The sequence below is a fragment of the Dipodomys merriami genome, unplaced genomic scaffold (assembly GCF_024711535.1).
Source record: "Dipodomys merriami isolate MVZ:Mamm:240054 unplaced genomic scaffold, mDipMer1.0.p SCAF_6, whole genome shotgun sequence".
In the NCBI taxonomy this organism is placed as follows: domain Eukaryota; kingdom Metazoa; phylum Chordata; class Mammalia; order Rodentia; family Heteromyidae; genus Dipodomys; species Dipodomys merriami.
Genome location: NW_027206179.1, coordinates 36,300,763 through 36,327,691, shown reverse-complemented (window position 1 = coordinate 36,327,691; position 26,929 = coordinate 36,300,763). Strand labels below are relative to the sequence as shown.

Genomic DNA, 26,929 nt, shown 5'->3' with positions numbered 1-26,929 from the left:
GTCCTACCAAGGAACTGGATTTGCTGTTTTGAACAATGCTCTGATCATCAACAGACAAATCTTCAGACTGAGCTTGCTCATGGAAACTAGGTTTTCACAGATTATTTAATTCTAAAAAAGCAATGGCAAACAGATGTATCCTTCAGACTCTGCATCAGATTGACAAAATTCCTGACAGAAACAACTTCAGGGGGGAAAGCTCACAGTTTCTGAGGTTTCAGTCCATCATGGCAAAGGAGGGCATAGCAAAGAAACTTATACTATGGGGGCCAGGATGCAGAGTAGAACAGCAATAGGAAGGAGACGGGGCAGGATATAACCCCCCAAGGACACATAAATGACCTACTTCCCTCAATTATCACAACAGAGAAGTGAATGAATGTGTGTGTGTGTGTGTGTGTGTGTGTGTGTGTGTGTATGAGTCCCATAATGTCTCATCCATGTAATAAAAGGAAGCGTTAATCAGATTAAGGAAATCTTGATTGTCCACTTGATTGGACTAACAAATTCCTAACAGATTAGTAAGGCTCCACTCTGGATATCTTTGAGGCTTTACCTACTCATGGATTTAAATTCTCAATAAACTATTGGGAGGTGGTGGAACTGTGGAAGTGGAGCCTAGAGGAATTGAACCTCTAAAGGTAAGCCTTTGAAGACCTTGGCCCTGGCCCCTTCTGCTTACTCCTCTCGGCTTTCTGGCTGCCATGCGGCAAGCCGCTTTCCTCCATCATGTTCTCCTTCTGTGATGTCTCTGCCTTGTCACGGCCTGAAAGTAAGGGAGCCCACCAATCACAGACTAAAATCTCTGAAACAATGAACCCAAATAAATCTTTGCTCCTTTACCTTTCCCGGGTATTTCTTCATCATGACAAAAGTCTGACTAATGCAGAACCCATTATTCTAGAAGTTTCCTACCCTATACAAGGGACCAACCATTGACAAAATGTAGAGATAATTACCGCTCAGAGATGAAGACTATAGATGGTGAAAATGCCCTTTCTGAATAGCAACAGAGTTGGAAGCAGGAGGCCTATATTTATATAAGGCATGTGACTATGGCATTTTTAGCTTTTCCTAGACACATAAACGCCTTTCTTTATGAAAGATTTTCTGTATATTGTAACCCCAATTAAGGAAGGTTGGGTGGGGTGGCACACAGCTGTCATACTAGCTATGCAGTCTAAGTCTACCCAGCCATAAAAAAAAAAAAAAAATCCAAGAGCCTATTTGAAAATAATGAAATTAAAAAGGGACTGGGAACATGACTACAGTGGCAAAGAGCTTGCCTGACAAACAACATCCTGTATTCAAACTTCAGTATTTAGTACTGCCTAAAAGAAAAGAGAAGGGAACAGAATGGAGAGAGGAAGGAAAACAAAGAGAGGGAAGAGGAGGGGAGGGGTAGAGAGAGGGAGGGGTAAAGAGAAGAGGGATGGGGTAGGAAAGAAAGAAGAGGGAAGGGGCAGGGAGGGCAAAAGGAAATAGTGATAGTTAAAGGTAAAGGAAACAAATTTAGAAACTACACATATTCTTGCAGTTGACTAACTCCTGCTTGTGGATTCAAATTCCCTGAAAACAAGGACTAATTCTTCCTCACTTTGTCAATGGGTTGGGATGAACTCCTACTGCAGAACCAAGTCCTGGGCACACAACCATGCTCTGCCGACATAGAGCTTACATTCCAGAGTGGTGACAGTATCCCAAAAAATAGTAAAATAAAAATAATGTGTAAGTGTCAAAAGGAAAACCAAGAGCTGACACAGAAGTAAAAACCTGGGCTAGCAGGTGGCCCTGTATACTTCAGATCCAGATACACACACACTGGGGGGTCAATCTAAGGAAGTGATATATGCAGCTTAAGCAGAAATGTGAAGTCTGGTGAGGGAAAAGCTTAAATAAATAGGAAACACACAGGCAAAGATTGAGGTCACTTAAGACTTGAGCTTGTGTAGGACAGGAGAGAAATACTTGCATGGTTCAACTATGGAGCATGTGGTAAAATGACAGTGTGTGAATATGGGGAGGGAAATGGAGGTTCAGTCATCCATGATCCTTGGGCCCCAGTGGCTCACACCTGTAATCCTAGCTACTCAGGAAGCTGAGATCTGAAATTCCCACTTCAACACCAGGAAACTCCATGTGGTTCTTTATCTCCAATTAACTAGCAAAAAGCCAAAAGTGGAGCTGTGGCTCACGTGATAGGGTACCATCCTGGAACAGAAAAGACCAAGTGAGAGTTCATGATCCTGAGTTCAAGCCCCAGGGGTACCACACACACACACAAAAAAAAAGCTGGGCACCAGTGGCTTATGCCTGTAATCCTACCTACTCTGCTCAGTAGACCAAGATCTAGATCTAGGCATCACAGTTTGAAGCCAGCCCAGGCAGGAAAGTCTATGAGACTCTTATCTCCAATAAACCACCAAAAAATCGGAAGTGGTTCAAAGTGATAGAGTACTAGCTTAAGCAAGAGAACTCAGGTACAGCATCTAGATCTGAGTTCAAGCCATAGGACTGGCATACACAAGTATGCATGTGCACACTCATACATACATACATACACACACACACACACACACACAAGATAAAATTGTAAGACACAAAAGAATAGTAGATATATTCAATTAAAATTCCTATGTCTAACATGGAACCTGAAATAGTAGTCTATTTCTATTCACAAGTTATACAATATGCTTGTATGCATAGTTCTCACTTGGAGAATTTTAGAAATTTCTGTGAAAACTCACAGAACTTAAAAATGAAAACTATTTAACTAGTTTAAGGATACTCACAAAATAAAAGCAGAGTTGCAAATTTAGGCTTCTATTTTTAGCCAGGAAAATTCCATCCCCAACATCTTGCAAGAAGTAAAACTTGGAAGAGATGAGTAATGTCAAAGATAGCACTAATTCCCCTGCTCTTTTAGTGAAGCTGCACAAATATATGTCAAGATTACCTGAAATTAGACCAAACAAAGGTTTGTTTTTTTTTTTTTCTTTTGGAAGGACTTGGGTTTTTTTGTTGGTTTTTTTGTTTTGGGATTACAGGCGTGAGCCACCTGGCTTTTTTTTTTCTGTGTGTGTGGGGGGGGGGGGGGGGCTTGAACTCAGGGTCATGAACTCTCACTTCACCTTTTCCATTCCAGGAAGGTACTCTATCACTTGAGCCACAGCTCCACTTCTGGCTTTTGCTAGTAAACTGCAGATTTAACTTCATATGTTGTCCTTCTGTGTCTAAACCAGAGTTACATAAACAGTATAAACCACAAGCATAAACCAGCTACATGTATACTAACCTCTTATATTGAATGTAACAAAAAAAAAGTGCAGGTGCAGCATGCTTCTGCTATGATGGACAGTGGGAATTTTAGTCATCTGTTTACTTGAACTTGTAAAATTATACAACAGCCCACCAAGTCACTGGACTTAACCTACTTACAACATTTAAATTTTATGGCTAAGGGCATAGCTCAAGGGGGGGCAGAATAAAAATTTAAAAAAAAATCAAACAAAAGCGTAGTATCATCTGCTGCTCTTCTCTCCACCCCAGATGATTAAAACAGAACAATTGGATGCCAGTGATTTTTACTTAATTGTATATAGCGGTTACACACATTATTTTTACACCTTGTGATTTTACATGTTATATTATTTAATTATATAATTTGCATATGAGATAGTTTAAAATTTATCATTTATACTTTGTAATGTGTGTGTGTGTGTGCACACGCACACACACTCATGCTGGTACTAGGTCTTGATCTCAGGGCTTCTTGCTTAGCTTTTTTCACTCAAGGATGATGTTCCACCAATTGAGCCACACTTCTTCTTCTGGCTTTTTGCTGGTTAGTTGGAGATAAGAGTTTCTTGGATTTTTCTGCCTAGGCTGGCTTCAAACCTTGATCCTCAGATCTCAATCTCCTGAGTAGCTAGGATTACAGGTGGGAGCCATGTAATACTTTAATATGACTTGTATTAATAATACTTTTCAATCCAGCCTGTAATACTTTATATAAATAAACACATTCAAATGCCTGTTTTTACCTGTTCTTAAACACATACTGTAATAATTTTCTGTGCTAAGATATAGATTAGAAATAGACTTTTCCTTGCTATTCCTAAAGACACGGGCTAAAAGGTACACCTGAGTTAGGTACACAGACATTTTATTTCCCATTAAAATTCCACCTGAGTTCAGTAGTCCCTACTGCTCAGGAGGCTGGGACAGGAGGAAAACAGTATGGGCATCATAGCAAGATCTAAGTTCTTTAAAAAAATTATATAAAAAAAATACTTACTCTTTATAAGTATATCCAAGTACATCTTCAGCATTAGCCCCTTTATAAACTTCATAAACATACTCACTGAGCAATTACTATCACTAGGAAAAATCAACAGCACAAAAGTCTGTCGCACTGACAGTGAAAACTAATTTTCTACAAGTGCAGTTCAGCCATATTAGATAAGAGAACATGCATTAGAATCTTCCCATTCCCTTTCTACCATAACAAGCCTTACAACACTGGGATATGATTGAATCTTTGTAGCTCACTTTTCCCATCTGTAAAATGGAAGAAATACTGCTACATATTCTACACGGCCACTGTGAAGCTCATGTAATAATCTAGGAAAGGCAATGACAGCAGTGTTCAATAAATGTTTGTTTTAAGGAAATGCATTAAAAGCTACCCAGATATGCAAAAGACAGTGCAATATAGACTTGCCGCTTTGGGACCTTAAAGTAACAAGCCCACAACACATCCAATGAGTTACAAAACTTGTAATAATACTTTAGGGAGACCATATTTCTAACAAAATATTTTCCTTGTCAAACCAATTGTAAATAAGCCATAGATCTAGCCCCATTTTACAATGGGGTATGTATGTTGGCTAGGGTTAGTTACACCAATATGTCCCTGAAGCAATGATATGCTAAAACAAATATCCAGATATTTTTAACTAAACAACCAGAATAGAAGATGGGGAAAAGAGGAGGAAAAAGAAGAGCAGGATAAAAAAGAAGGGAAAGAGGCAGAAGAGGAGGAAAAGAAGTAGAAATATTTGCAACAACACTCAGGTTGACCATCATCAGACTAAATTGCCCAAATATTTTTCTTTTTATTGATTTTCTTAATAGCCAGCATTGGCTAATTTTCTAACGTGCCATATACCAGATAACCTAGAAAAATCACTGAAATCATCAGTTCCCTCACCAAGCAATAATTTGCTCATTTCATGCTGAGAAAAAAAGCATTTTAATAAAGTCTGACTTACTGAATACTGTTCTTTCTTAGGATGCAAATAAAGCTTTAATTTTTGCAAAAAAAAAACTATCATAATTTGACATTAGAATATATTTCTCCCAAAATGAACACTTTGTTCATTTGCAGAACTCTTGTGAATGCTTACCTTGGGAAGAAGCTACTAAGATAAAAGATTAAAAGTTCCTTTCAGTTGAGCACTGGTGCCTGTAATCCTAGCTACTCAGGAAGTTGAGATCTGAGGATTACAGTTTGAAGCCAATCAGGGTAGGAAAGTCTGTAAGACTCTTATCTCCAATTAACCACCAGAAAACCAGAGGTGGGACTGTGGCTCAAAGTGGTAGAGCCTTAAGTGAAAAAAGCTCAGGGACAGCAGCCAGGTGCTGAGTTCAAGTCCCATGACTGACAAAAGGAAAAAAAAAAAAAGAGCTCCTTTCAATATTCTAAAGTCAGATGTTATTTCTCAACATGCTTATCTTATATTTTCAAGTCTGAGAATGACTGCAAAAATAACCAAGAACAAAACAGTCATAGAACTTACAAATGAACACAATAATTTAGGGCCTCAGTTTAGGGGACTATGGCTCTCGAGCCAGTAGTATAAGCAGCACCAGAAACAGAATCAGATACTGAATGTAGGAAGAGGACAAAGCATGGGGTGTTACACTGTCCATAATCCCATCTACTCAGGAGGTAGAGATGAATGGATCTCAATTCAAAGCCAGCCCAAGAAAAAAAAAGGAGACCCTATTGCAAAAACAAACTAAAAGCAAAAAGACTGCTCAAAGGGACTGGTAGAGCAAATAGGAGACCCTAATCCAATCCTCAGTATGAAGAGAAAGAAAGAAAAAAAAAAGATTACGAAAAGAAACTGAAAATAGAGTTACCCAATCTGCTTTAACAACCTCTCCAAGGTGATTTGGATATGCAGGCAAGTTTGAGAACTCTGTTTATTATAACTAAGCTGATAAAGAACAGCCTTCAGCTGCAGCAGAAGGCTCTGTTATAAGGCGCTCCCTTGCAGCTGGGAGGTCTGCACGCAGGTTTTTACCTTTCCCCCACATACTGCAATCAAGTCTTCCACTGAGACAAGCTAGATTAGCCACCTCTGAGCAGGGAGGAGAGAACAAAAATTGAGACAGGTCCACCAGTTAGAAAGTGAGAGAGTGACGAGTTCCAGATTCATATTTCTCTGGTTGTCTGACTAGCATATTCCCAAAGCCATTGACCACAAACCATAAAGATTAACCAAGAGTGTCTGCCTAGTCCATGAGTTCAAACCCCAATACTACAAAAAAAAGGAAGTGAGAAATGACCTTGTTGATATATCTTAAAATTTTATTTATGTCAGCAGGATGTTAGAGTATGCATATTTTTTGGTTCTTTTCTAGCTTAAATATTCAAATGTGCTATCTGATAGTCCCTTCCATACAAGACTACCTAGACTTGAATAAATGGGATCCAACCCATGTGTGTTAACACATAGTTGATCCTCATTTCCACCTCTCTTTGCACCTGAAAGAAAAAAAGTCCTTGTATTAGTCCATTACAGCTGAGCTTCTCCACAACACAGCTGGCAAGGTGTGGAGCCAGGGGGCTAATCACCATGGCAACTCCTCACAACATACTCAAGCTCTCAATATAGACCTCCCAGCTCTGAGGTCACATGGAGATCCACCCTCAGAAAAGATATCTGAGTTGATATTCTGCAAAACACGATCATTCTCTAGTAGAAACCACAATCCTCCAACTCAGAAGCTGAGCACAAAAGGAGACATTGCCATTCAGCCACAGTAAATGTATGTCCCAGTTGACTATGAACATTACAGGTGAATAAGCTGTGTCCTTGTTAATGATGACCTTTTCCACATTAAAAATTGTTCCAGAGGGCTGGGAAGGCGGTTCAGTAGTAGAGTGCTTGCCTTGCATGCATGACGCCCTGGGTTCAATTCCATAGCACCACATAAGCAAAAAAAAGCCAGAAGTGGTAGAGCTCAAGTGGTAGAGCACTAGCCTTGAGCTGAAGAGCTCAGGGACAGTGCCCAGGCCCAGAGTTCAGGCCCCACAAGCAACAACTACAAAACAAAACAAAAGAAAAATAAAAATTGTTCCAGATCAATACATGTATGATCTTCCTACAGACTGGCCATTGTAGACAAAAGACAAGCATGAGAACAAGCCAGCGGCAAGCTTATTTTGAGATGTTTGCAGACCCACTGATCTGGCTATCTTCTATGCCTACCTTCTATACTTCGCTCACTGAGTCCAAAAAACAAAAACACAGACTCAACCGTCACTTTGAGTCAACTAAGTAAGTCTTCAGTTCAAATGTAGAACTCAAGACAAAACAATCAGGTCTTCCTCTGACTTCCAGAGTATCCAAAACTATCCAGAGTCTACTCCTGAATTAATATGAACTCATATTAACTCATATGAACTCATCCCTTCAGTACATCTGGCTGCAGAATCAACCACTATTGAGACTGTTACCTGTAAATTCTGTAAAAACAATGGTCCTTCCAATGACAGCCATATTGACTGAACTGAAGATGTTCAAAAGAGGAACGTAACAAGCATCACAATATTGGTAAGTATACTCGTTCACTCAACATACTTATATAAAAGTTCAAAGTGGCAACCCAAGCTGGGCACCAGTAGTTCACATCTGTAATCCTAGCTACTTAGGAAGCTGAGATCTGAGGATCACAAGTCAAAGCTAGCCTGAGCAGGAAAGTCAATGAGACTCTTATTTCTAATTATCTGCCAAAAAGCCTTAAGTGGAGTAATGGCTCAAGCGATAAGAGTGCTAGCTAGCCCTACACAACAGCCATAGGACTGGCTGGCGCGCACATACACACACACACACACACACACACACACACACACACACACACACACACAGAGTGGCAACCCACAGCTCTCTGGAATCATCCTTCAGATGTGTATTGTTTAGAACAGAGAGAATTTTCCATGTTTCAAGTCTTTGTCAATACTTTCAAATGTGAAGTCATACATAAAAATTCTGATTCCCACGTGGTCTTGCAACAACAGAAGCTCTCAATAATGCTGAGCTTGCGCTCATTCTTATAACTTGCAGAGTAAAACTCTGAAAGAGGATACCCTGTATCCAGTCCCCTTCTTCCTCACTAAGGGCATTTGAATTTGTAACCTCTAATTAATGGCTGGAGAAAATCCCTAAGGAGACCACATCTGGACGTTCAAGTTAATGATTCCCGGCCAGAGTTTCTCTCAGTTCAGAGCAAATAAGAATCCATATCTTTAGATCAAAGACTCATCTGGGAAATGTCTTCTACCAGAAAGACATATGGCTTTTATGACTCCCACTGGACTAAAGGGGGAAATGATCCTAAACATGCCATTAGTAAAGTAGCAGCAAAACATGCAGTCTCTAATGCTTAATATGGAGGTGAGTAAAAAGGATGGGTTTTGGCTTTGTATTTTTTATTTTTTGTGTGTGTGCCCGACAGTCAGGCTTAAACTCGGGGCCTCTGAGCTCTTGCGTGGCTTTCTAATTAACAGCTGAACTTTCAGTGTTTTGGTAGTTAACTGGAGATAAGAGTCTCACAGGGCTGGGAAGGTGGCTCAGTGGTAGAGTGCTTGCCTTGCATGCATGAGGCCCTGGGTTCGATTCCTCAGCACCACATAAGCAAAAAGAAAAAAAAGCCTGAAGTGGCGCTGTGGCTCAAGTGGTAGAGCGCTCGCCTTGAGCTGAAGAGCAGAGGGACAGCACCCAGGCCCAGAGTTCAGGCCCCACAATCGGACCCTCCCCCCCCCCAAAAAAAAAAGTCTCACAGACTTTTCTGCTAAGGCTAGCTTTGAAGTCTGAACCTCTTGTCTCAGCCTCTTGAGTAACTGTTGAGAATTCAATATTTTATGATCAGCAATGAAATTAGCAATAATAGGTCAGGCATCAGAGCTGTAAAAATAAATAAATACATACATACATAACAAAAGTTCACCATAAACCACTAACAGTCATGGAAGTCTGAAAAGCCTGGAAAAATACACTTTATTCTTCCTTACTGGCAGAACCCGAACTTTTCTAATACAATAAAGACCATTACATTTTCAGAAAGTTTCCAATTTCCTCACGTGTTTTGAACCAATGAGCATAACATGAAGTTCACTGAATCATGATCAAAAATCTGAAATCATTTGTAGAAAGGTATTCTGCCATATGTTATAACTGAAAAAAAAATGACAGCAAGTAAAACTAGCCTCTTTTCACTCTGGAAAAACACACTGATTACTATGATATTTAACTATTTTACAAAGTAACTGATAGGTAAGTAAAATAAAAGACAACCAACATTTATTTCCCTCAATTCTCACTAGACCTTTTGTGGAAAACTATTGTAAACAAATGTTTTTCCATTGCAGACACTACATTAATGAACTGAGAAAAAAAATGAAAGCCTTGCTTATAAGATGTTTTTCTCATCGGACTATTATTAATTTCCCAACTGTCCAAAGAATGCCACATGATAAAACCTGAGACTTTATTTATTTATATTTAGCCAACGCTATTTTTCCAAAATAGAATACTTTTCCAATATTTTGCAAACATTTAGTTATAAAACAGCACTTGAGGAGCAACAACAAAAAAAAAAAAACTTAAAGCCTATTTTCAAAAGCATAACCGCTACGCTTAAGTTTCCTTCCCGCTGTTGGATAAGAATTACACCTGTTCTTAGGAAAGTAAAAGTTTGGTTTAGCAACATCATTTCGAGTCAACTACACTCTAGAGAAATGATCCTTTTTAAAATGGGGACCAAAATTAAACGTTCTTCAGAACTCACGATATACCTAGGTGGCAGAGAGCTCACCCAGTGCGTGCAAGGCCCTAGGTGAGCAGAAGGGATGGGGGGTGGGGGGTAAGGAAGTAGATGTGAACTCTCTTCTAGCACATTTTATCTCCAATGAGTGAATAACCTACAAGAACGTTTTCCCATTGGACCTCCAAACTCAGAATTGTACTTGCTGACAATCTGACAATGTTCCAAACTTTTCCCCCAGCCCAACTCTGAAATCGCCTCCTCTGGACTGGATCTCTTTCATGGGTGCTCGATGAAGACCGGGCCGGACCAGGCGGGTTAAGGTGCAAAACACTTGACGAAGAACCAGTCAGTGGCCTTTGGGAACCCCACCCTCTCCTGTTCCAAACACACACACACACACACACACACACACACACACACACACACCTGCACACACTTGCAACGGCCAGGCAAACCACTTCCAACCATACTCAAGCCACGGCGTACGTCCCGGGACCATGATCTCTGCGTCCTGAAACAGGGGAAGCTCCAATCTGGATCCCAGGACACCAGTCTTCCATCTTTCCATCTCTCCTGCGTCTGTCTGCAGGTCGTCTGCTCCCACCACCCGTGTCCAGCACCCACCCAGCCCCAAACACCTTTCCTTCATTCCCAAGTCCCAGGAAGGGGGCGAGCCCGGCACCAAGCGCGCCACGTGGAGCGCGCGCGCGCGTGCGCTGAGACCTGAAAGTCAGTCCCCGCTCCTCGGTCCCCCCGCTCTCCCAGCCCCAGAGGACCCGGGACTTGCCTGATTGGGGTCAGTAGCGCGGAAAACGTGGCAGGCCATCTGCGACTCGGGGTCGTCCGGCTGTGCCTTGATCAGGTAGGCAAAGTAGGTGAGGTCGTGGCTGTTGTGGATGAAGCGCGCGATGTGCTGCGCCTTGTGCTCGAAGATGAACACGGAGGGGTTGGGCTGTGGGGCCGAGGGTCCCGCGCCCCCGGCGGCCCCGGGCGCGGGGACGCAGCGCAGGAAGGGCGCGCTGAGCACCAGGACGACCTCACGGGCCGCGGGGGCCCCACAGCCGCCAGCCTCCGGCTTCTGGCTGCGCCGGCGGATCTCGGCCATGAGCCAGGGCAGCATGGGCAGCGTTGTCCTCCGGTCCAGGCACGAGCCTCCCACGTACCAGAGCCGGAACTGCTTGTCGCCCGGCTTCCCCTGGCCAGGCTGCGCTGGGGAGCCCGGCTCGGGCTCCAGCGGGTGCGGGAACGGCTCATCCTGAATGCAGCTGGGCGGCTCCATAACTCGTTCCTCGGGTGAGCAGCGGGGTGGCCCGCCGGGCGCACCGCGCCCCCAAGTCTGGCTGTGCAAGGCGCCGCCGAAACTGTGCCAACAGCCGCACTGGATCCCTGCGCTGGTTGGGGCGCGAAGGGATCCCCAACTCCGCGCCTCAGCGGCCCTGCCCCATGCGGCACTTCCCCGGGCGCGGCTCGCAGACGCTGGCTGCAGGCACCGAGGCGAGCGCCTGGCAGCCGATGGGCAGGAGAGGGCGAGTTAAATGGGCATTCTCCGGGCTCCGATCGAGCCTCGAGCCTCGTCTGCCCGCTTCCTCCCCAGCAGGTTTACCGGGCCACCAGGCCGGTGCCGAGGCCCCTGGCGCCGCGGGCTCCAGCCCTGCTGCCCGCTGCGGCCGCGCGCTCGCCGGGGGCAGGCACTGCGAAGCGGGGCGGAGAATGGGGCTGTGGGCGGGAGGAGGGTGACAGGGCGGAGCGACTCCGACCGGGGTGACCGCCTGTCACCTGCGAAGGTCGGGGCCCGCGGGACGGCAACACGATCGGTCCCGGCTACAACCCGCGGGGAACTATTCTCCTCGAAAATGACAAAAACAAAACGTGTCCCCCAGCCGCCCCTAGTGCAGCGCAGCGCGCTGCCCTTCCTCCTCCTGCTGCTGCTGTTCCCGTCCCTCCCTCGCTCCTTCCTTCCTTCCTTCCAGGCTGCTTCTTTAATCCGGCTACTACTCCGCCTCCCGTCCAGCCAGCAAACAGTATTGCCTACAAAAGCTTATCTGTGATTCTACCTCCCCGCCTCTTCCTTCTGCCCCATGCCAGCCAAATCGCCCCAGGGAGCAGACGTCCTGAGCCCGGCGCTGGCACGGTCCCCACCTGTCCCTGCCCTGGGCGTCTCTGCTGCCCCCTGGAGAAAGAGAGGATCACTCGCAACGGAGCTTCTGATTTTTTTTTTCTTTTACAGTATTTGCATGGTTTCAATTCCTTCTATAGTGTGTTGATTGTTTTCCGTATCCTCTTTCTGAATAATTTCTGAAGCTATTCGTGTTACAGATCGCAATCTTATACAATATTTTTTGACTCCAACTTTTCATAGAACGTTGTTTGGCCACTTGATGCTTCCCAGTTCCCCATGCAGTCAACTTCTTAAAACATGGAGACACTGGACTTTGTTATTGAGCCCCAGGTCAGAGTTAGATTTATTCCTTCTTCCAGTGGAAGAAGACACATTTCCCCAACTCTCAAACATTAGTTCAGGGATAATTTTAGTCATTCTCATTTTAAAACAGAAAGGGGGAGTAGTATTTCTTTTCCCCATTTTAAGGAAGTAGACCCTTTTTTAGTTGGTGTTTAGACAAGGTCTTACCATGTAACTCAGGACAGCTGGACCTTCATGCTTCAGCTTCCCAAGTCATGAGTCACTAATTCCTGCTCCTGCTCTCATTTTACTCTGATGATCATTAAAAATTTGGATGAGGGCTGGGAAGGTGGCTCAGTGGTAGGGCACTTGCCTTGCATGCATGAGGCCCTGGGTTCCATTCCTCAGCACCACATAAGCAAAAAGAAAAAAAGCCGGAAGTGGCGCTGTGGCTCAGGTAGTAGAGCGCTAGCCTTGAGCTGAAGAGCTGAGGGATAGTGCCCAGGCCCAGAGTTCAGGTCCCACGACCGGACCCAAAAACAAAACAAAACAAAACAAAATCTGGATGAGCCCAAAGCCATGATATAGAATCAACCAGATGCTCCTCAGTAGAGAATTGATCGACAAAATGTTACACACACACACACACACACAACACACACACACAATGGAATTCTATGTTTCCATCAGAAAGAATGACATTGCCCCATTTGTAAGGAAGTGGAAAGATGGGAAAAAATTATATTAAGCAAAGCAAGCCAGACCCAAATAAACATAGGATATATGGTTTCCCTCATTTGTAATAACTAGAATATGTCTAGGATATTCTTAGCAGAGGATCACAATAGCTCAATAATTATGTGCATATGGCTATAAAAAATGGTGGTTATTGAAATGAACTCTAAGAAATGGAAGCAAGAGGGTTTTTTTTCCTTTTGGTATACTATTTGCAGTCATTTCTGTTTTATTTCCCCTCCTCCCCTTGGTTTATTCCCTGTTGCCACTGTTTTTGATTTCTGTATACTTTGTCTTGTGTAAGTTTTACCTGATTTGAGGAAGAGAAACAGTGGGACAAAAGGTGAACCAATACAACAGTGATGCTTACTGAACACTATGGTGGAAATGAACTTTACACCTTAGGGGGGAAGGGAGTGGGGGAAATGGGAAAAATGAGGGAAGGGGTAACACTGTTCAAAAATAAATGTACTCATTAGCCGGGAGCTGGTGACTCAAGCCTGAAATCCTAGCTACTCAAGAGGCTGAGATCTGAGCATGGTGGTTCAAAGCCATCAAGGACAGGAAAGTTTGTGAAACTCTTATCTCCAATTAACTACTCAGAAAACTGGAAGTGGTGCTGTGGCTCAAGTGGTGGAGCGCTAGCCTTGAGCTGAAGAGTTGAGGAATAGCACTCAGACCCAGAGTTCAAGCCCCATGACGGACAAAAAATAGAAAGAGAGAGAGAGAGAGAGAGAGAGAGAGAGAGAGAGAGAGAGAGAGAGAGAGAGAGAGAGAGGTAAAACAAATGTAAAGACACTGACCTTCCCAATCATCTCCTAAGTGCTTTAGAGAAGGAAGAAAAATTCACTCTAGTTTCTGGTTGGCTTTTCTGCTTTCTCAAAAGCTCCTCCTATTTATGCAAGATCAGTATGGTCAACTACTATTGTCCCTGTGCTGAATTCCTAGGGGTACTCTGAGATCTTTTGAGGGGCAAACACCCATGTTCCAAGATAGGAATGATAACCCAATCAGAAAGTTGATTGGGTTAACTCATTTGTTTCAACAACTCTACAAACCTTTGTGGAAAACAGAACAAAGTCTTCAAGCAATGAAAAGTTCTGAGAATACAGACTGCTTTCCTAGGAGCTTAGCAGAAACTCTCTTCCATAGATCTTATCTCCCTAGGCTGCACACCTGAGACTTCTGAAAGAGAAAAGCACAAGGGTGTGAAAAAAAAAAAAAGTAATAGTCTTGCAGATTCCACCTAATCAACCAGCTTGTGCAATAGAATTGAATTTGAATTCCCGACTGGCCAGTTCCTTCAGAATAAGAATGTGCATCATCAAGGAACCAACTTCCACTTATTGATAGAAAAACAAAATTATAGTTTACTATATAATAAGCTTCATCTTCTGAAACACTTGTAGCCCCCTCTTTATAATATTCCTGTGATTTTAATTTTACCTATGTTAATGGACATTAATACTCTTCGCCAATACAGGCTCTTTCCAGCATCCTGACACAGGGGAAACAGCTTTCTCCATCCCTTTACAGTTAGTCATGCATATCTGGCTTATTTTGGGCATGAAATGGGAACAGTGACTTGGGTCACATCTGGAGTAGAAGCATTAACTGCCAGTAGAGTGGATACACTGGAACTGATATCTGATGGTTTGTAAAGATTACCTTTACAAATTGTGTCCCAAATTCTTGACTTTGACTGCAGAATAAGGATTTCAGGACCAGTCACAAAGATAAACAAATCTGGCAGAGCTTAGTGGAGCACACAAGCAAACAGCAAATAGAGGCACATTCTCGTAGGTAGAATGTGACTGATATACAAGAGAAAACCTTGAGCTCTTGGGGTTTGGCTCAAAGTTACCTTAAGCCAAGGGTTCTCCTTGGGCTAAAGGTTCTCCTTTGTTCTACGACTGGTTCATTTAATCACTCTTCTTGTGACCCTGTTTAATTCACTGGGGACAGAGACTTCAATATTGACCTGCTTGTGAAACTGGGGTCACTAATATTTGGGCATCCTTCAAAGGATGGATTTTGTCATGTTCCCACCAAGATAGGTGTCCATCCCCAAGATAACTGTCTTACTCTCAAGTGTGTTTTGTGCCAAGAGGAGTCATTCTCCCAGGGTAATTTTCTTTCTTTAAGATATCCTTGCTCTGTTCTCACAGCACCCTAATCGTTTGAGCAAGCAGGCAAGGTCAGAGGGAGAGGGCTGTTCCTCTTATTGCTTTTTTCTTTGTACTAAACATTACAGCTTATGAAGGAGTATACGGTCTAAAGCAGAAATAATGGTGCTTATGTGTTTATGATAGAGCTCCTCATTAAAATAGTGTTTATTTCTGAATGTCCAGGCTGCCGTTTCCCAGGCTTTATTTTCCCTGCTCTATCCTGCTTCAAGTCAACTCTTGCTCTCCAGTGGTCCCCGAGAAAAGAATATGTCCCTATGAAGGTGCCTTGTGATCAGAGAAGCCCAGAATGCTGAGCCACCAGAAGCCTGACACCTGTCCTGGACAGTCAGCCAAGCACAGAGCAAATGCCTCCTGCATAACTTTTGTCCTGTTAAATCACTGAGATTGTGGCTTGAATTGGCACCATGCTGTTAACCTGCCTAGCCTGCCAAAACAATAAACAAGTGTATGTTTAATATAAGCTGTTTTATAGTCATTTATACAACTACTCATTACATATGTAACGAGACAAAGTGCCATTCGATTTTTAATGCCATTGATTCACATGTAGAACTTACACAATTGCACACATATAAGACACATTCTGAGAACTTTAATTCATAAAAAAGAGGACAAGAAGCCAGGTGTCCGTGGTTCATGCCTTTAATCCTAACTACTCAAGAGACTGAGATCTGAGCATCATGTTTCAAAGCCAGCCCAGACAGGAAAGTCCATGAGACTCTTATCTCCAATAAATCATCAGAAAACCAGAATGGTGCTGTGGCTCAAGTGGTAGAGTGCTCACCTTGAACTGAAGATCGTAGGGACAGCACCCAGACCCAGAGACCCATGACCAACAAAAAAGAAGAAGGACGAAGAGGAGGAGGAGGAGGAGAAGGAGGAGGAGGAGGAGGAGGAGGAGGAGGAGGAGGAGGAGGAGGAGGAGGAGGAGGAGGAGAAGAAGAAGAAGAAGAAGAAGAAGAAGAAGAAGAAGAAGAAGAAGAAGAAGAAGAAGAAGATGATGATGATGATGAGCCATGTGCTGTGACATGCCTGTAATCCTGTAATCTTGAGGATCAAGATTCAAAGCCAGCAAAGGCAAAAACAAAAAAAACAAACAACAAAAAATTCTCTTACCTCCAATTAACTACCAAAAGGCCTGAAGTAGAAATGTGACTCAAGTGGAAGAGCACTAGCCCTGAACGAGTTCAAGCCTCAGGACCAGCACACACACATACACAAATATTTTTACCTAATGAAAAAAGAAAAAAAAACCTAATGCTACTTACGCTGGGTGCTGGTAGCTCATGCCTGTAATCCTAGTGACTCAGGAGGCCGAGATCTGAGATATGGTTCAAAGCCAACCCAGGCATGAAAGTCCATGAGACTTTTTTTTTTTTTTTTTTTGTCGGTCGTGGGGCTTGAACTCTGGGCCTGGGCGCTGTCCCTCAGCTCTTCAGCTCAAGGCGAGCGCTCTACCACTTGAGCTACAGCGCCACTTCCGGTTTTCTGGTGGTTTATTGGAGATAGGAGTCTCATGGTCTTTCTTGCCTGGGCTGGCTTTGAACCGCGATCCTCAGATCTCAGCCTCCTGAGTAGCTAGGATTACAGGCGTGAGCCACCAGCGCCCGGCTTAGGAATCAACTTTTTTTTTTTTTTTTTTTTTTTTTTGTCGGTCGTGGGGCTTGAACTCTGGGCCTGGGCACTGTCCCTCAGCTCTTCAGCTCAAGGCGAGCACTCTACCACTTGAGCTACAGCGCCACTTCCATGAGACTCTTATCTCCAGTAAACTCAGAAAAAGCTATAAATGGTGCTGTAGCTCAAGTGATAGAGCACTAGCCTTGAATACAGGAGCTTCAGGGACAGCATGTAGGCCCTGAGTTCAAGCCCCAGGACTGGCAAAAAAAAAAAAAATTTAAAAAGGTGATATTCAGAGGGGTTCCAGTCACATAAGTCAGATAATGAGTACATTTCTTGCCATCCCTTCCCCTACTGTCTCCCAGTTGTAGATCCACCTGTTTACCCTGCTAAAAATGTATCTACATAATCATGCCATTTCACGAAGCCCAAATCTTTCTAGCTGTATTTGTCTCTTCCATGTCCCTTCTCTCACATTCAAACTTCTTCACTTCCAAATACTTTCCATGCTGATGTCTTTAGGGCACTTCCCTGATTTCTTCCCCTCCAAGTGCTATCTCCTACCACCATCCCACAACTTGAACTTTCTGTTGCTGCTTCCTTCACTCAAAACCCAACTCCAAGGCCAACCACTCTTGAAGCTATTAGTACTTGCTCAGTCACAGAGCCCTTCTCTGCCCCCTTCATCCATTCCAGTTTCACAGCTCCTACCACTTTCTTCATAAGTTCTGGGAAGCTTGTTTGCCCACGACTGGGAAAGCATCTTGAAAAACAAAATGGTCTGATGTGTCTCCAGTTTTCTCCAGGAGAAAGCATAGTAGCTGATAATTACTTGGCCCTTAATAAGCATTGCAGGGCTAAATGAATGAGCCCTTGGTTTGAATTGACTAATTGAAACTTAAAGAGACTAAAACAAAGACTTTTACTGTAGCCGGGCGCCAGTGGCTCACGCCTGTAATCCTAGCTACACGGGAGGCTGAGATCTGGAGGATCATGGTTCAAAGCCAGCCTGGGCAGGAAAGTCCGTGAGACTCTTAACTCGAATAAACCACTAGAAAACCAGAAGTGGTGCTATGGTGCAAGCGGTAGAACTCTCACCTTGAGCTGAAGAGTGCAGTGACAGCGCCCAAGTCCAGAGTTCAAGCCCCACCACCGACAAAAAAAAAAAAGACTTTTACTGTCACAGGGAGTGATATTCCAGACTTTCATTTCTGGTTAACATGTTAAAAGGTCTACAAGCTAATTAAAAGAAACTAGAAAATAATAGAATGTCTCCCCAAGATTATGATGGAGTTCTGAGGAACTAATAAACAGCCCACGTGCTTGTGATTGAGATGTTTACAGGGTTTTCTTCCACCATTGCTGCTCCCTGTGACCTTGCTCCAGCCTGGGCAGCTGGGGTATTCCATCTTCAGCCTCAGTGAAAAGAGATGACACAGCAGAACGCAGGGAACAAAAGAGTCCATTCTGAGCTTTCAGGCTTAAGAGCTAAAGAACTGGCAAAAGCAAAGAATGTAAAGTGTATGCCCTAAGAATCCATTTCTCTTGCTCTCGATAATGAAAATTTTCCCCAAACGTGGAAGAATTAAAAGAGAGAAAGAGGGGGAGAAGAGAGGAGGAAAGAGGGATGGGGGAGAGAGATAAGGGGGAGGAGAAAAACACTGAAGCCTTGTGGATCTCCAAGGAGACATCTTTGTCTCCTTTGGCTAAGCCAATGAAGGAGGAGGAGATGGGATGGAGACACCCCCTAAGCAGAAGCCTTTCTGCCTTTTCCCAGAAAGTAGCCTAGAAACCTACAAGGTCTGGGCATTTTCCCATACCTATCTCATTGAAGGAGCAGAGGGGAGTAGAAGGAACAGAAAGGAAGAAGACCCTTGGAAACAACCAGATGCCTTGTGTGCCAAAGGAAGCAGCCATCAGGCACCAGGGAAGAGATTCACACAAGCCAGAAAGGGCAACTGGAAGAAGCTGGCTGTGGGAACTAGAAGGCCAAGCAGCTGTTGTACTACTATGCCTACAAGCACATAGACTCCCAGCATGAAGGCCTGTCAAATATCCCAATCCAAGCCTGGCACCAGTGGCTCTTTCCTGTAATCTTAGCTACTCAGGGGGCTGAGATCTCTAGGATCATGGCTCAAAGCCAGCCCAGGCTGGAAAATCTATGAGACCCTCGTCTCCAATTAACCACCAAAAAGCTAGGAATGGAAGTTCAAGAGGTTCAACATTTGCCTTGAGCAAAGAAGCTAAGATACAATGCCCAGATGCTGAGTTCAAGCCCCAGTACCAAAAATAAAAATTTTAAAAAGTCCAATCCAGTCTGAAGCTAACAGGAATAATCCTCCAAAAAGAAATTCTCAAATAAAGATAAGAAAGGGAGAAGAGAGGAGAGAAGACTCTATGTGGAAGGGCAGATATGTAAATACAAGATATGTTGGAAGGAAACTTTGGTTTGGTTTTGTTTTTTTCTGCTTATGTGGTGCTAAGGAATCGAACACAGGGCCTCATGCATGCAAGGTAAGCACTCTACCACTGAGCTACCTTCCCAGCCCTGAAACTTTGAAGTAACTATGAAAAAAGGAAAAAGAAAGTTCCAGATGCCAGAAATTAAGAGTTAAATCCAAAAACCAGAATGTCAACTGGCAGCTAAAACTAATGGCTTCTGAGGCTTGGAGATGTAGAATCTGGCCTCCCTGGGTAGCAACCACATGGGAATGTCCATGTGGAATTAGGAATGAAGCTACTAGAAATTAGGAAGTGAAATTGAGCTCCCTGACAGAGTCATAGCGACTGAGTGACAAGCTGCCAGCACTACAAACAGTAGTAAACTGTCATCAACAATCCTGGGGAAGCAGGATGACTCCATATAACACAGAGTAATGTTATGTGCATTGTGGGAGAAATGGGCGTTTACCACACAACAACAGCAAACCTTGACTAGTGAAAATAGATGCCTGTCTTGGCATTGCACACACCAAACTCTAGAAGACGTAATCTCATCATATCCCAGTTCTCTTTTCTTTGTGTTGAACCTATTTCTCACTAATGAGGTAGGCTAGACCACAAAAAGGCCAGCCTGTGTTCAAATATTGGCAAGGATGTTAACCGGAATTGGTGACATTGCTTTTCCTTTGACCACTGAGCCAGCAAAGGCACCCAGAATAGTGTCTTAAATTAGATGCCATTGGCAGCCTGTCTGCAGTGAAGAATCAGGTCTGAAATTGGAAGAATCTCAAGGGACCAGTGTGGAAGAAATTCTTGCTGGCCCTCAGTGAGGGACTAGCAGATTGTTCATAGTCCTACCCCAAGCAGGCTCTTTTCTCTCTCTTTGAGGTGGCCAAAGGTGGTAACAGCTCAAGAGGAATGTCCTCACAGCTCCAGGTCCAGCAGAGATATGAACATTTCATGGTGGCTGCTCAGGAAATTATTTCCGGTATAGTTATAAATTTCCTTTCCTGAGGAAATTGTTATACCAAGGAGATGCAATGCTATGCATAGGTCTCATGGTTGCTTGTAACAATACCGTCCATGTGTTAGGTTCTAACTATGTGAAAGAAGAGGAAATGTCCTTGCTGTCATAAATATTTTTTTTTCTTTTTGACAGTACAATGATTTTTAGCTTGTTAGGCTGGCACTTTACCATTTGAACCATGCCTCTAGTCCTGCTTTTTTCTGGTTATTTTGGAAGTGGAATCTCCTGTATTTCTCTACTGGGGCTGGCTTTGAACCCTGATCCTGAAGACCTATTGAGTAACTAGGATCACAGGTGAAGTGGAAGTTTTGCAGAGATGAGCTTCTCCTTATAACTTTATTTGCCTTTGCCTTTTATTAATTATTTTTTATTGGTGGTTCTGCACTGGTGGCTCACACCTGAATCTTAGCTACTCAGGAGGCTGAGATCTGAAGATGGCAAGTTGAAGCCAGGCTGGGCAGGAAAGTCTGTGAGATTCTTATCTCCCCTTAATCACCAAAAGTCAGGAAGTGCCTCAAACGGTAAAAAGGACGGCTAAAGGACGGTGTCTAGGCCATGAATTCAAACCATAGGACTAGCACTGAAAAAAAAAATTGTATGGATGAAGGGAAACTAGGCCCTAAATGAGGATAAAAGACAAAATACATTTCTTAACTGTGTTTATATTTTTCATGTATGTAGCCACTTATTTCTGTCTGTTCTATCTACACTAAGAGAATCATATCAAACACTTTGACTTTATGCAAGTTCTATTATGTTTTTAATGTGCTTTTCATCACTAGAATATTCCCTCTAAGGATAGTTACAAAGGAGATCTTTCATGAAGAGTTTTGAGCCTTTCTATGCCAGACTATATTTTTACTTAACTGTTAAATAGAACTTAGATGAATGCAAAAAACAAAAATCTATTTTTGAAGATAATTAACTTCAACACTAACAAAATAGATTTACCACAACCAAAATAATAAAATATGTGACTTCCTACTGCCACCAAATAAACAAACAAATAACATATCCCTGTCTAAAATTTTAGGTCCTTACTTGTCAGACTATGTTTCTGAAACCAACTAGTATTCTCATCACTCTAGGAGTTTGTTGAAAATATAGAATTTAAAGCCTTCTCTCAACGTTCTGAAACAAAGTCTTGGTTTTAACAAGATTATCAGGTTATTACAAATGCATGTGTGAGGCCTAGTACTGCAAAACAAACAAAAAAAAGGACAGACACATTTGAGTAGCACACTTCTAGCAGTGGCAGGGGCAAGGAAGCAGGCAGGGAGCTGAGCATAGGAGAAAGTATTTTTTTCTTTTTCAGAAGCATCATAGACATGGGTAAATAGAAGAGACAATAAATAATAAGGATGTTAATAAATAAAAAGCAACCATTGGAAAATCCAGATATAGATTGTATGATTTCAAAAGAGCTAGGTTATTTAATCTATCCACTAGAATGGTGAAAGGAATAAAAAGAAATAAACAAAGAGCCCAGAGGTGGGGTGGGAGAAGTGAGTAGTAAGTAAAAAGCCAAAAATAATCTGATGAAAGTAACCCCAAAATAGTAATTACAAGAAATGTAAATGTGGACATAAACAGTTACTCTCACCCACCAAACAACAGAGATTTGTTTTTGGCAGTTGTCTAGCTTGAACTCAAGGCCTGGATGCTGTCCTTCAGCTCTTTCACTCAAAGGCTCGCACTGTACCACTGTGAGCCACAGCATCACGTCCAGTTCTCTGGTGGTTAATCAGAGATAAGAGACTCATTGCCTTTCCTGCTGGGCTGGCTCCAAACCACAATCCATAGATCTCAGTCTCCTGAATAGCTAAGCAGGAACATAAGCGACAGCACCTGGCTTTTACAACAGAGATTTTAAAACCTAGTAATATATTGTTCACAAAATCACTTTTAAAAAAAGGTAAACACATATACACACAAATATATATATATATATACAAGAATATATACAGGCATATATAAATGAAAAGAAAGCTAGGACAATGGCTCCGATATCAGATTAAATAGAAATTAAATATTAATCAGTAAAACTAATGAGGTATTATCATTTTAAAGTGTAACCTTAAGGGTAAAAGGAATTGAACAAGTGCACTCATGTGTACTAAGTTATATTGGCCTATTGCATAAAGCAAAAACACATAAGAGAACTACAAAAATAAATTGAATGGCATTGCTAGCTAGATTTTAACAAATTATTTTCAGGTAGTGTAAGAACAAGTAAATGAAATATCAAAATTATATGTTACAATAACATTTATCAGCATAAATATATACCCAATAAGTATGGGTTTTTTTTAACTGCATATTTTTTGTCTTTTCTTTTTTGGTACTGGGGATCAAACCCAGGACGTTGCACTTGCTAGGCAAGTGCTTGGCCACTGAGCTACATCCCAGCCCAATACACCCAATAAGTAAACAAATAGAAAACACAATTTTTTTGGTGTGTCTGTCCTGGGGGTTGGGCCATCCCTGAGCTTTTTTGTTCCACTTGAGTCACAGCTCCACTTCTCACTTTGTTGTTGTTGTTAATTAATTAGAGATAAGAATCTCATAAATGTTCCAGTCTGGGCTGGGTTTGAACTGTGACCCTCAGATCTCAACATCCTGAGAAGCTAGGATTACAGATATGAGCCCAAATGCCCAGAAAACACAAATTTTTTTACAGAGTACCTCTAAAGCATTTACAGAAATTGAGTACCTACTATGTCATAAATTCTAGAAAATTTCCCTAGTGTAAACTTTTCCCATTTCATTGAGGGTAGCTTCTGAACCACAAACAGTGTGAGCTTGAGCATGCTGATGCACACCTGACATCCCAGCCTTCAGGAAATGGAGGTTAGGAGAATCACAAGTACAAGACCAGTCAGAACTACATAGTAAGACCCTGTCCCATAAAGAAGATGAAAGATGGTGAATATGGTCCAAAGACATGTATGAAAGTAGAACGAGGAAATGGCCACATGGTTTTAGGAAGCAGGGAGAGGAAAAGGGAGAGTGTTAGGGGGCGTTGATTGGAATGCATTGTACTCATGAGTGACGATGTCCCAGTGAAATCCCCCTTCAAGAGCTAATACATGCAAATAAAAAGTAAAATAATAAGAACCCAAAATAATTTGAAAGTTCTTTTTCTGGAAAACTCAGAACCATGATTTTAATAGTCCTTAATCAAAAAAGAACTTACATGATAAAATTTAATATATAAGGAATTAAACCAATGACTGTCAACCCTTGTGGAATACCAGTGAATGTATTTATTTAAAACTAACAGTAGAAGGAATATAAATACAAATAAATAAGCTCAGAATGTAACTCAGAAGGAAAAACCAAAAATGGCATGGAGAAGCATTGCATAAATGAATAAATAAATGAATAGGTGGATGGATGGATGGATGGATGGATGAATAAATAGTAAGTGTTCCTTTAAAAGTTGATCTTAGCTGGGCACTGGTCACTCATGCCTGTAATACTATTCAAGATGCTAAGATCTGTGACAAGAGGTTTGGAGCTAGCCTGGGTAAGCAGAACTGTAAGTCTCTTATCTCCAATTAATCAGCAAAAAAAAAAAAAAAAAAAAGAATATATGGCTCAGGTGGTAGAGAATGAGCCAAGCAAAAAAGCTAACCCGTGAGGCCTGAGTTCAAGCCTCAATAGTGGTGTACACAAAAGTCTGCCCATGCTCAAATATAAATACAACTTGACGGCTAATAATATAGAAGTATCATTATAATTTTATTTTTATTAGAGAATTGAAGTTCAGGGGCTGGGAAGGTGGCTCAGTGGTAGAGCGCTTGCCTTGCATACCTGAGGCCCTGGGTTTGATTCTTCAGCACCACATAAGCAAAAAGAAAAAAGCCGGAAGTGGTGCTATGGCTCAAGTGGTAGAGCGCTAGCCTTGAGCTGAAGAACTGAGGGACAGCATCCAAGCCCAGAGGTCAGAAAGAAAATTAAAGTTCAAAATAAGTGGGTCAAGAGAATAACATTATACAGAATGCATGGAAAACATCCTAATTCAACAAACTCAGCGTATCTAGCATATAGAGTAACCAGCTTAGAGCTCTCTTGAATTTCAAAGAAGAAGATCAGTTTGCTTCTTAAAGAAAGCAGATTTTTCCCCTGTCATAAGCCTTCGATAACTTTACCACTATCCATCTTTGTCTTGCTGCATAATTCAGAAACATGTCTGGTTGAGGTATAAGTGGCCTCTGGGGGTCTGAAAACTCTCTTGTAAATAAAACCTCTTTGAAAGATGAAAGGAAACACAAAGTGGCAGTGAACATTTATTTAATGCATGCTTTCAAGACAGGTCCATGTCAGCCAGTCATGGGAGATACACCACAAGTTGTAAAATACTAAATGTATAGAGGAAAATATCGATGTGGACAGATTAAATATCTCCCTAGTCGACTCTCCTTTATTACTGAGTGAAACCTACCAATGCTCCTTAACTTACATGGACTCACACTGATATGATTCACTATTTTCTGTCCAACTTAATGATAACAACTTTTTTTATTTTTTTATGGTTTGTGTGTGCTGATACTTGATACTGGGATTGAGCTCAGGGCCTGCACGCTGTCCTTTAATTTTTTCTCTCAAGGCTGGCACACTACCACTTAAGTCACAGCTTCACTTCTGTCTTTTTGGTCATTAATTTGATTTTGCTGCTTGAGCTGGCTTCCAACTCAGTCCTTATAGCTCAACCTCTCGGATGGCTGGGATTATAGGCATGAGCCAAGAGCCAGCTATGAAAACCTTTTTTAACTAAAAGCATATGAATTCCTCAAGAAAACTGTCCTTGTGCAAAAAAATGTTTCTTGTTTAATTGTTATCTTTTTTTTTTTTTTGGGTCCGGTCATGGGGCCTGAACTTTGGGCCTTGGCGCTGTCTCTCAGCTCTTCAGCTCAAGGCTAGCACTCTACCACTTGAGCCACAGCGCCACTTCCGGCTTTTTTCTTTTTGCTTATGTGGTGTTGAGGAATCGAACCCAGGGCCTCACGCATGCAAGGCAAGCGCTCTACCACTGAGCCACCTTCCCAGCCCCTAATTGTTATCTTTTAGGTTATATGAGTTTCAAAATAAATTGATTTACAGTTTATTATAAATGAATTGTTCCAAAATTGTATTGCTTTTTAGTTTGCTGTGGTCTGTTCTAAAAACAGGGTCTTTATAGCCCAAGATGTCTTAAAAGTTGTTACCCTTACTGACTCATTCTTCTGAATACTGGGATTATAGCTATATGCCCAACTTGTGGTATTTTCTTAATCTCATTTTCTAATCGCTATTTCTAATGGTGATGCTATGGTTTGAATGTTTGTGCATCTACATATTAACTTGTTTGGTCCACAGGGTGGCACTGTTAGCAAGATGGTACAACCTGTAGGTGTGAATCCTGGCAGGAGCTACTTAGGTCACAGGGATAGACCCTTGATGGAGACATTGGCTCTCCTTCCCTCGCTTTGTGTTTCAGATTTGGCAATTTGTTCCAATGTGCATTCCTACCATGACATACCTCCATCTATAAGCCCAGTTCAAGCCCATTCTCAAAACTGAACCTCTGAAGCTGAGCTAAGTACACTTTCTCTCTTTATAAGTTTCCTGATGTCAGTATTTCATTGTAATAACACAAAACTCACTACAGATTATATATTGGAGATGGTACAGCATTCAGAAGTATGTACTGCAAGTATGTTTGTTTGTTTGTTTTTGGCCAGTCCTGGGGCTTGAAGTGGGCACTATCCCTGAACTCCTTTTATTCAAGGCTAGTGCTCTACCACTTGAACCACAAAGCCACTTCTGGCTTTTTCTATGATTAATTGGAGATAAGAGTTTCATGGACTTTCCTGCCCAAGGTGGCTTTGAACCGCAACCCTCAGATCTCAGCCTTCTGAGTAGCTATGATTACAGGTATTAGTCATGGGAGCCCCGCATGCACTGGAAAAAATTAAGTCTCCTTTCACTCCATGCTCCAATGACTCTTTCTAGAAGCAGCCAGTGGTACATTTGTTTGTAAAAACACACAAAAAAAATGGTAGCAGTAATATCTACCATCTGTTTTGTTCTGCTCCAAGCATCCTTTCCTCAATCACTGAACTTATTTTACAGATGAGAAAACACCAGACACTAATAACTTCAGGAATTATATGTTGGAAATACATTAAGGAATGCAGACAACAGGAAAGCAACCACAATACTGAGCATATAGTCTTGGGATGGCATCACAAGAAAACTCTGAGCTATGTGGCAGTGATTTTAAGACCATATAGCAGACAGGAAGGAAGTTGTTAGTGGAGCTACCAAAAACCGCTGGAAAACTATTGCAAGAGTCTGGGAAAATGGTAAGGGAATTGCTAAAGGAACTGAAAAATATAGGAGTAAGAGGACCATTTGACAGACTTTTGGATTTGAGCAAAGAGATTTCAAGCCAAAAAGAAAAAATGAGCGTCA

General features: G+C 42.2%; 1 protein-coding gene across 2 annotated transcripts in view; it reads right to left on the bottom strand.

Moving 5' to 3' along the window:
• The window catches only part of LOC138814047 (TBC1 domain family member 4-like), a 157,071-nt gene extending 145,080 nt beyond the window's left edge, over positions 1–11,991 (bottom strand). Inside the window, exon 1 of one of the 2 annotated variants that reach the window (XM_070002817.1) lies at positions 10,847–11,991. In XM_070002817.1, coding sequence (XP_069858918.1) covers positions 10,847–11,338 — 492 coding nt within the window. In that variant the 5' untranslated portion in view covers positions 11,339–11,991. The remainder of the gene's footprint in view (positions 1–10,846) is intronic. The other variant, XM_070002819.1, reaches the window with a different exon arrangement.
• Between the last annotated feature and the right edge of the window lie 14,938 nt (positions 11,992–26,929).